This window comes from Apis florea, unplaced genomic scaffold, assembly GCF_048593485.1.
Source record: "Apis florea isolate Af1SG1 unplaced genomic scaffold, ASM4859348v1 contig_2508_pilon, whole genome shotgun sequence".
In the NCBI taxonomy this organism is placed as follows: Eukaryota; Metazoa; Arthropoda; class Insecta; order Hymenoptera; family Apidae; genus Apis; species Apis florea.
In genome coordinates, this window is record NW_028256599.1 from 370593 (window position 1) to 382287 (window position 11695).

The 11695-nt window shown below is 34.2% G+C and overlaps 1 protein-coding gene across 1 annotated transcript in view; it reads left to right on the forward strand.

The window, feature by feature from the left end:
• Positions 1-9181, forward strand: part of LOC100865516 (uncharacterized) — a gene marked incomplete at its 3' end in the record, with an annotated part of 114193 nt that extends 105012 nt beyond the window's left edge. Inside the window, exon 4 of the mRNA XM_012491873.3 lies at positions 9057-9181. Within this exon, the coding sequence (XP_012347327.2) occupies positions 9057-9181 (125 nt within the window). The remainder of the gene's footprint in view (positions 1-9056) is intronic.
• Between the last annotated feature and the right edge of the window lie 2514 nt (positions 9182-11695).

Here is an 11695-nt window from a genome sequence, read left to right on the forward strand (position 1 = left end):
GAAAGAAACTTTTTCACATCCTCGAGTTTTCTCTTGATCTCCAACCTTTCGTCTCGATAAACTCGGCTAAAAGTGGAGGGAGTGGTAATCGACGTTTCCTCATTTCGTCTTCGAAATCGCGCCCCTTCCAACTAACTTTCGGCCACGATGAACGCAGAAAAAAATGGACGATCAAAGCTTGATTGGATTTTGTTTTTATGTACGAGTCGTGTAAGAGTCGTACATTGGTGGATACCATTGTAGTTTTATTTGGTGGATGTTTTTATGACATTTTGTTTCGTCGAGAAGAATATTGAGACGTAATTTCGTTGCTACAAGATATTCTTTTTAAGATGTGGTTGTTGGAACTTTTGAGATGATCGAGATAGAATGTGAAAGACGAACGTGTAATTTTGATTATTCTCCACTACAAATATATGTGTAATATTTACGTGTAATATACATAGAATGATTCGTATACAAAATTTATAAAATAATATTTTATATAAAGAAAGATTTAATAGAAAAAGAAAAAAAGAAAATTGAGTAAATAGTTTCTTAGCAGGAATAATTTTTATCTTTAAATAGCAAACGGAATTTTTAAGCTGAGAGCAGCAAATATTCTTGATTTTGCATCTTGGCTTCTTTGAAGTCAAAGTCAAATTTCAGTCGTATCCGGTTTATTGCACGACAAATTGATGCATTGGCGATTGCGAAGGCGCATCAAACAAGCTGCTCGTTTATTTAAAATCGTGAAATAATCTATGTAAAATTGTTGCAAAAAATTATAGCACATTAATTATTTTTACAAAAAATATTCATATTGAATATTTTAATCAGTACATGTGCGAACATATTTGCGCGCGAAATGATGTTCATGCTTATGAAAGTGATTCGTTATTGCTATATCAAATGATATTTATCATTCTATAAATATTAATTTATTAAACGATAATTTCCATTTGATATTGCTAATTTATGTATCTCGAATGAAATCAGATTACGTTTAGTAATTCTTCTGTTCAAAGAGAAATTTTGAGTGTACATATTTCACATTTAGTTTTTGTAATATTCAATTTCAGTAAAAATATTCTATTGAAATTACGATACAATAATCACATGCAACAATATTTATGACAGTTACATGATGTAGATAAAAGTAAGTCATAATTAGAATACCTTCGATTATCTCTTGGTCTATTAAATTTGATTAACTAAATAATATTTTCATAGAATTAATCGTCCAACGTCAATCGACAATGCTTCACTTTCTATATTTCTTTCAATTTTCTTAACCTCCACGGTTGTGTAAAACCCATCCCCATTAAATCATGGTCTATTAACAGTCAAAACATTATCTCACCAAGCACAGCTCTATCATAGTACAAACTAAACCCAAGATGTAATCTCAAGAGTCACTTTCTCACCGTGCAACGCCTCCATCGCAACATCCACATCCACCCCATTCTCTTTCGCCCCGCAGTAGCAAAAGGCATTCGAATCGATTTCCACAATTTCGCGAGCATCTTGTGCATCTTCACCACCGATCGAACCGAAAGGGTGGGACCATTCCACCGTGCAATACTGTATAACCATGCTGCATTACACACGGCCAGTGAGGTATGCCGGTTGCAACAACAGCAGCTGGAGGCCTGGCCAGAGGCCCACCCTCGCCGTGGGGTGAATACCCGTCCCGGTATGTTTCTGGCCGACTGCCAAGCCCGGTAACTAGCGGTACCACCACATTAATAGAGTTTTATTGTTATTTATTGCGACAACGGCCCGTTATTAACGGGAGCCCACCCTGGACACTGACCGAATTGTTGATTCTTGTCCACTACTTGCTTAACTTTGATCCATCGTTGCTTCTTTTTTAGACCTTAATCCTCGTGATATTGAGCGATATTCTTCTTCGTTGAAATATATTTTTTATTATTCATTCTCCGACATCGAAAGTGTTTACATTTTGTAGGACTCGAAAGAATTTTATCTTAATTTCGAAATGATCGAACTGTGAATTCATGGTGCGCTGCGCGAGTGAAAATGACGTCGCGGTTGAATAATGTACGAGGAATAATGTTCGATACGAAGGCGCAGTTTTGGGTCTTTTGGCAGGTGATTGGCGTGACGATGCCTTTGTAAAATCGCGTTGGATCGGGGCTGGTGATTGCTAGAGGGTGTATAACCGCGTTGGTACCGTTGGTTGGACTAATTTCTGGGGTGAGATATCGACCGAGGGGTTCGAGTGTTTTTGAAGCACTGCAGCGTGGTGATTGATGAATTATCTTTGGGAGAAATGGGAGAGGGTTCGAAGAAAATTTGAAAATTTGAATGGTGGTAAAAAATAATGTTCGAGAAATTTTTTTTTTTTTTGGATCAATGTTGATTATTTCGTGAAATATTCGAGGGTGTAAATATTTTATACGATTATACGAATTATACCGTGAAAAATGTTGACGAATTAAATATTTTTTTATAAATGTATAGAAGGAATATAATCTTGGTAATTAGGAAAATTTACAAGAAATGTATAATAAGATTCGGTAATTGTTAAATGCTTTTGATATGAATGTAATTAAAAATAGATTATCACGAGTTCAGAGATGAGTTTACTTTGACGCAATGAATCTTGATAAGTTAACTTCAACAGAACCATATATAAACAGCTGGATCGTTTAGTACGACGCAAGTTGTCCCATTTAGGGCAACATAAACAAGAGTCAGTGACAATTAGATTGTCTCATTATGCGTATCAAAGTTGCATCGTCAAGTTTAATTACATTCGCTGCATAATCATAAAATAGGAAATTCAATTTTGCATTCATCCTGACGTTCATTCTCGCGTATATCGATGAATCGAAAGAATGGAAAATAAAAATATTCCAAATGAAAAAAAAAAAAAAAAAACAATATTTGATCTTCCGATGACAAAATATTATTCTTCCAATTAAAATATTAACCGAAATCACGAGCCAATTTAATTTTAATCTTTTACACGGACACGTAGCAAGACGATATTGTAACTCGAGTTCAATCTGCAGTCCAAAAATCATTCCAATCGAAACGAGAAGTCGAAACAAACTTCTCCATGGTGCACACGATGCGAAAAACGAGGACGTAATAACCTCGTCGAGACACAGGGAGGGGGGGGGGGGTCATTTCACGCGTTGTTAATTAAAAGCCAGCCAGGTAGTGCTGTTCGTTAAAACGTGTACCTTTATGCACACCCATACTCCCCCATCCCCTTTGGATTTAATGGGCACGTATCGCGGTTAAAACATAATACAACATTAAAACCGGACAGTAATTAGCGGCCGTGGTAGCTGATGACACATGATAACGACAAAATTGAATAATAATTTACGTACGAAGGCGTAAATTTGCGAAACGGTTCCACCGATCGACCAAAAATTTTAATCAATTTTACATTGTTTCGCTTGGGCGACGATCAACGAAGGACAGAAGAATGATGATTAAATGGGGAGATAAACTCGATAAAGAGGACTCGAATTTCATTAATTATATGAATATTATATACGTATATCTGATTTTAAAATTTGCCAGATACGGGTAATTAATATTGAAAAGTTGTCTCTGAAAAGAAATTTCTATACGTTCTTTTGTGCGTTGAAAATTTTTCGAGGCCAATAATAGAGATCTGAATCGTAGAAAATATGAAAATTAATTCGCACTTTTTACGATACGTGAATTAAAAAAATATATAAAAAGATATTGGTGAATTATTAACAATTTCATCACAATTTCTAATTTTTCATTAAATCCAAACCAATTCCCCCTCGCAATCTCCTATTCGAAATCGATCGAAAAATCTACATCCAATCTCCCATATATATTTCTAACTGTGTACAATCCCGTGCAATCTCACGGCGCTTCCGCAAAAACTGGTTATTAATTCCGCAGTTTAATATTTCCACGTGGTCCCATCCTCCTCCGTGTGTGCGATCGACGTCGTTCAAACTTCCCGCCATGCTCCCCGTTCAATTACCCCAACTTTAAACAACTCGTTTCTAGTCGCACATTTTCCTTCGATTTCTCGAATAAAAAGGTGTATCGGAATATAGTTTCACGATAGGTCGGTGACAAAAGGCCTTTTCCAGAGGCATGGCAGAGCGAATGAGAGAAACAGGCACGAGAGAGACGTGACTTTCAAACGGAAAAATGGAAAAATGTGCGGGTCCGCTTAAAGAAACGTTCCATTACTTCGCCTACGCTCTTTTTTTTTTTTTTTTTTAATCCTACACCAGATATTTTTACTCATACGCCATACGGTTTAAAAGAATCGAAATTTCGTTTGGATTCCTAACATTTTTTTTATCGTCTACAAAGTATTGTACGATTAATCACGAAGGTCTTCCGGTATACATTAAGTGAGAGTTGTAATAAGTTGTGTTATTAAAGTTGGAACGAGTTTTGTACGAAATATTGCGAATATACATAGACGAGTTTTCAAATGAAATGTTTGATTTGGTTGATTTTCTCTTCGATGTATTTATATACGTTTATACCAATCTGAAAGGCAGAGTCAGATTCAGATCAGATGGATTAGAGATTTTTTTCGGAACATTTGAAGAGAGGGAAGATAAACGAGAAACGGGACGACTCGAAGCTGAATATTGATGATTGTTAACAGGGATCATTAAGTGGAATAAATGCTGGCTATTAGATGGATAGATTGACGATGAAACGGGCGTGCAATCGCGTCGTCGGTGTCATTATAGCGAGATGTGGCAGCCATTGTGAATGACGAAGAATGAGCCATTATAAACGACGTTTATGAGACGTGGGGTTGATTAACGCGTGATTACGGTGTCGCGTGATTGAAAGAGAATTAATAACGTTTTTCGGTATATACTAATAAAATTTTTCTAGTTTTATGCATAAGAATTTAAATATTCTAAGAAGAAAGTATGATCGTCATTTAATTAACAAATTTTATATTAATCAATTTTGTATAAACAAGCTACTTTAAGAATAACATGAATTTTTATATTTTTAAGAAAAAAAAAAAGAAACGATAATTAATTAAAGGAATCTTACGCTTTTTGGAACAAATATCAAATATTTCGAATTATAACGATCACGATCATTGTGATTTAAAGAATCACAAGTGTCGGTTGAAAGAATTCTTTCACGAGCAGCGAATATTTTTCAAATTCTTCAAATTCCGGTTCTCTCCATTTTCCAAAAAAAAAAAAAAAAAGAAAAAAATGTTTCGAGTGGAACGACCATTTTTTTCGATCCCCGGATAATTTTTGATCGACATGACCCGCGTGAAACGAGCATCGATTCAAAACTCGAGGAGGAGGAGGAGAAAAAGAGGGAGAGTTGATTGCGTATCCCGGCAAGCAGCATCCCTTAGAGCGAGATGTGCCGTTACCCGGCATGCTCCATTTACCCCGATAGCTACGAATACGTGTATTACAGCCGCTGTATCGAAATTCGCCCCCTCCACCCTGACACACTGTCCTCCGCCACCCTTGCTCTCCGGCCATTTTACCTGGAACGACGACCATCCGCGACAAAACGATCCGCGGGACAATATCGCGAAAATTTCACCCAACTGTGGAAAAACTGTGGACGAGACAATCTCTTTTCTTCCATTTTGAAAATTTATTCGCGACTTTGTCGCTTGAAATTAGAAGGATAAAGGTTGCTGATTTTTCCTCGATTTCATGGAAAAGGAAAGGTTCGTTCGAATAAAATATATCGTTATATCATTGTTTAATATATACATTTATTGGATACATGATTTGTTTCTTTATCTTCGTTGAATCATTTTCTGTATCTTTGCTTTTTTTATTTTATTTCATTTCTTTTTTTTTTTTTTTTTTTTGCTTGTTTTTATAGAGAGAGAAAGAGAGATTGGTCAGGGAAAAGTTCGGAGGTGCGAAATTTCGTTCACGAGCTTTTTTTTCGCGAGCGTCTGCGATTACGAAAGTTAGCTCCTGGCGATCCTTGCTGGAATCGTTTGTAGGCGTTTGAAAGAGTGAAACAGTGGGTGAAGTATTTTTTTTTTCTTTTTGCAAACAGTTTCGGCTATTTGCGGTTACACAGAGTGAATTCATCGTGCATTCATCGAGTTCTTTAATGTTCTTGCTTAAATGTGAAGGAAAAAAAAGAAAAAGAAAAAGAAAAGAAATAAAATAAAATAAAATTGCGCATAATTTAATCTCCGTGCTTTAATTGGATATAAAAGTGGATATAAAAGTTCGTGATTCGAAATTTGCAATTGTTAAAACGTTTTTTCTACAATTTGGTACAATGAAGAATATTTGAAAGGCACGATAGAAAATGTTTGAATTAGTAGAAAGAAGAAAAACCATGAGTATTTCAATTTTACATCGTATGGATTGCATGTACGAAATTTTCAATTGTAAAAATGTTACATTGTTAGTAGAATTATTAACACTGTTGAACGATATAAAATATAGAGATATATAAGTGAAAATAAGAAACAACGAACACTTCAATTTTCATGTAAAAATTTAAACAAAATTAGAATCACAATTATTCAAACGTTCTCATTATTTTTCCAGATTATTTCAAAGAAACAAAGTAAGAGAGGGGGAAAGCTAAGACAAAAGATAGAAAACAACTTTAATTTGAAAATCACGGAAATATTACACAAAATTTATATTTATTATTCGCAATTCAAATTTCATCGAGAAAAGAAAAAAGTTAAGGTTAAATAAAAGATTCGATTATAGAAAAATTTTTTTAATTTTAAATTATTCAGATCAGTTCACAATTCACAATATTTCAAAGAAAGTAGGTGAGAAAAATGAAGTTCGCAGGTACTTCTCAATGATAGAATCTCGTGATACCACCGCTCGGTTATTAAATGCATCGTCTTATGAAATCGAGCGGAAATAATAGGTCGCGTGCAATGTGCAGAAGTTTAAAGATAAGAGTACCACGTGTGCAGCAGGATGGGCCAATTAAAGAGTTTCAAATTGGAATATCTCTGCTCTGTGTTTCCTTTTTCTACTTTCTTTTTTTTTTTTCCTCAACCACTCGTTCACTGTCCATAAACAGCTAATGGGTCGATATTGGCGGCGAAAAAGAGCGTCAGGTGTGTGGCGTAGAGATCCGAGCTGCGTCGAATTGATCGCTTAATAATGCAAATACGATTTCAGTCTTTAATGCCGTTCGTCGCTTAATAGGATCGCATTTAAAGAATTGCGTCGAGCTTCACGAGACGAGATATCTCTCGTGCGAAACAAATATTGACTTCTTGACTCGTTTGGAAATTTCTTTTTTTTTTCGAAAAGAAATTTTATAGAAAAATTTCAATTATTGCTATTTCTTTATGAACGCAGAATGTATCATGTTCTCACTAGTGTTAGAATTATTGAATTATGGGTATTTAATTTGGAATTTTTTTCTTTCTACAGTTACAATGTTAAAAATGCATAGCAAAATTGCTTTAAGCAAAATTATTAACAGTTTATATTGAGATAAAAGAATTCAATTATTTTCACAATGATACTTTAATTATTTGTGTAACAATATATATTTATAGTTAATAGTTTTAATGCGTTTAGCATTATGTCTCTGTGTATTGTGTCTTCAGTGACAGTTCAAACTGGATCCAACGCGCTCAATAAATGTTCTGTCAACTTCTTTTCTTACTGTTACTACTCGACTCGTGTGTCTCTTGGAAAAAATATAACGATTGAACGTGTTGTTAAATATATTTTTTAAATCAAATTCTAGTACACAACTTTGAAGAGCGTAAAGATTATTATATAATACTTTGCACTTGTGCATGAAAATTAAAATAAAGTTTAATTTTATATAAATCATATTGTAAGAAAAAGCGTTAGAAAATTTTCATTAAAGTATCGATTGATTAAAAATATCGCAGGAAACATGGTAATACCACGTTACAACGCATTAATTTTATTTAACACGGTAAAAAATAGAAAGAAAGAAAAATAATTTCTTTTTCCTTTTAATTTAACAAAAATTCGCGCTTTTAATTTTCAACCCAAAGTACACAAAACTTGTTTTATTTAACTACACAGCGCAGATATATTCCCATCGCCAACTTCAAGCAATCGAGTGATAGCTTAACGTTTGTATTTAATTCACTTAATGGAAACGGCGCGAATTAAACATCAGCAAAATTAAATTTCATTAAATTAAAAACAGAAGAGATATTTGCTACGGGTATACGTGTAATCAAGTGACAGTTTCGCGTTTCCTATATTGACTTTGACTCGCGAAAACGGGAAATAAAATTGTCACGAGATAAAAGAAAAAATAAAAAAGATAAATCGTTCGTTCGATCAAAGATTATCAATCGCGAAAAATTTTTCGTAGATTGATCGAAACGGCAACGATTATTCTTACCCGATTCGCCTCTAATAAATAAATCGGCCGACAACTATGTCCGATTTCACTTCCAGCCGCGAACCACCGTGAAATATTCGAACGTGGCGACAATAGATATTCAAGATTCCAACGACGTGTGCCGTTGTCGGCCAATCACACATCCACCATTGTAGTCGCTTGTTTCATATCGCGTTTCAATATCCATTGTACATCGCGCTATTTACAACGGGGATTGTTCCAAATCAATAAACAGATTCTGAAATAAATAAAGTGTTTCGTTCGTGCGATTAATATGCGATTGTATTTAAAAGCGCGCGATCATTTGTGTATTCGCATTTTTCAAATTCTTTTTTTTTTTTTTTTTTTTTTTAAGAGACGTCATTTTCTACGCGATGTATATATAATAATTCACGACATTGTTTTTGATGAAAATATATTTTACAACTGGAGATAGAAATTTCAGATAAAATGAAAAATTCAACGGTAGTAGTGATTTAACAGTTCTGTTATTATTACCATTTTTTCGTTAAAAAAGAGAAAAATGATGTTCATCATTTGTCATGCTTTGTATATATTTCTCGTAACATCGTGAAAAAAAAAAGTTGTCAATATAAAAAACTAAAAAATTTTGCAACATGATTTTATTATATAAATTTAATTTCGCTCGTAACTTTTGTTCTAGTTGTAATTGACTAATGGTACACACGAATTCATTTCAGGATCTCAGCACCGTTTCAAGTAGCTGCTGTGGCTCTAGTCCTCGCCGCTACAATTTCAGCTTTAATTGGACATTGTTATTCGGATCATAGAACTCTGGTGGCCTGTGGATTATTTCTCCTCAGTGGTAAGCTTTCATGCGAAATCAAAGTCGAGCAAAGTTTGCCATTCTATAAATTATATTATTAAATTGCTCATTATTACGAACGTTTACAAATTATATTATACCGCGTTTTGAGGTTGAAAAATTTGTGAACGCTTGTCCAAAGTTTTATCTTTATCATCTTTTCGCTTATAACAAGGTTAAAAGTATACTTCAGGAAGAGAAGTTTGCAAAGTTGAGATCCTTCGAAATTGAAACATAAACGAAAAGAAAAAAAAAAAAAAAGATAGAGCAGTTGAACGTTTAAAAAGTTATTTCAAAATTGATATTGCATGAAAAATTGAACGGTCGGATATCCTTTAGTTCTATCTGTCTTTAATAATCACCTCTTGATAGACTATTAAAGAAAGGGAAAAAAATCGGGTTGAAGAAAGAAATATGTTGGGATCTCTTGAAATTAGAAAGTAAGGGAGCAATTTACCGAGCTTAATGTACATTTAACGCCATTTGAAAATCTTTTTATTTTCATCCCTAGCAAAGGATCCATTCTTCTTCTCGGTAATTTTCTTTTCATGGGCTCGACAATTTACCCCTCGAAAAAGGACAGGGCAGAAAAGTAAAAAAATTCTTACAATTCGTTCCATTTCTCCAAAAAGAGGAATCGTAAGAAAAAAAAAACTTCTCCAAATTAAAAGGTGAAGAATTTCCACAACTTTCGCCGAAAACTCCACATTTTCTCAGCTATTTAATCAGCATTTAAAGAAAGAACGAAAAACGCTAATTAATTCAAATTATCAACACAATCTTTCTTCCATCCGAATTTCGCCAATGCTCTCCTTCAAAAGAAGAAAGGACGAAAAAACCAAATTTAAAAAAAAAAAAAAAAGAAAACCAAGAAGAAATCGCAGCAAGTGATTCGTCGAAGAATTTTCACAACTCGAAAATCACATTTCAACGCGTAGAAGAAGAATCTCATCTAATGTTATAAAGTAAAAAGATGATCTTCGCTTCTAATCAGCGATGATCCGGCAAAATATCACACGAGACGTGATGATTAACACGCGCGAGGAAGGGAGGCGGTGGAAAAAGAATAAGGGATGATTTTCGTAATCCGAAAGTCGTTCGTTCACCGGTCACGTATCGAGTTTGCAATCTTCTCCCTTTTCCTGGGAGATGTGAAAAATATCAGCGGTGTATCAATCTCACTTTCAACCCCCTGTTGAAAAGTCAACATCCATGATCCTCCTCAACTGAGAATCGCGTCTGAACAATTCATGAACCGCTTTGGAATCGGGTATATGCACAAGTTGCCTCTTTGTTCCAACAGAGGAAGGAAGGTTTGTACCTTTGCCAATGATGCGGCTTCTTAATATTCGAGAGACTGTTTCCTCGGGAGATGAATCGCTTTATTAAATAAAAACGTGTACATGTTGAATGGGATAGGGGCGGCTTTCGCGATGAAAGTGGATTACTTGGTTATTCCGGTTTTGTTCTCTTCTTTTTGGGGAGGGATTTTCCGAGATTATCCGAGAAAAGGTGTAAATTGTTTATCCGTGTTTCTCTACTCTGTTTACGATGGTATTTTATATAAATGCGCGAAAGTGTTGTATGTTTTTCGTTCGTAATATTTTCAGTTTCAATGGTAATAATTTATTGGAAGAGTTTCGAAACCTATAAATCTTTTTCTATAGAAAAATTAAGAAATAAATTCTATTCTAGGTACATTTAATTGCTAAAGATGTGCAGGAATCAACGAAAGTGTATCATTTTGTGGTATTATATAGGAAGAAATTTTTTTTGACGATAAGAAAATATAACAAAGTTATTCTTCGAAAAAAATGCAATTCAAAAAAATGATTCTTAATAATCTACGTATAAGTAATAAACTTAATGATAAAATTAATCTATAAATAGATATTCAAGAAATTACAATTATTGCGTGAGTATGAAAAAAGAGAGAAAGGCATTGTTTCTGATAAAATTATTTATTCATCTATGTAAATATATAATATTTTAACGATGACTTTATAACAAATCAACGGATTTTTAAAAAATTCTACGTCTTTTTTTCAATTCTTCTTTTCCACTCCAGACTGCATCATAGAATTAAATATTTTCGTGATCGCAGAATCCAATCGATCGAAAAGTAGTAAAAAATATAACGAAATCGACGAATCTGTATCGATGGATCTTTCTACTCGGATAAAATCTAGCGCGTGAACGAGGAAAGATAAAAGGAAAATCGAGAAAAAGAATATTCAGGGAAAGTCTGGTATTCCTGAATGCGCGATGAATCTGGCTCGATTAAAAATCGGTCGGATGGGATCGTCGTTCGAGCGGAAGAATAAAACGCGACATCCCTTCGATTTCCTACCAAATAATTCGTCTGCCTTGGCTGTAATTAGCAGCCAATTTATCGAGTCCCGACTCGTTTCCACGAGAAGCTTCCGGCTTCCGTTTGATAACAGAGCAAACAGAGAAATCGGTCTTTAGATTTAAGCTTTTAGAAAATTATAAAATTTTTAGAATTTTATCCTA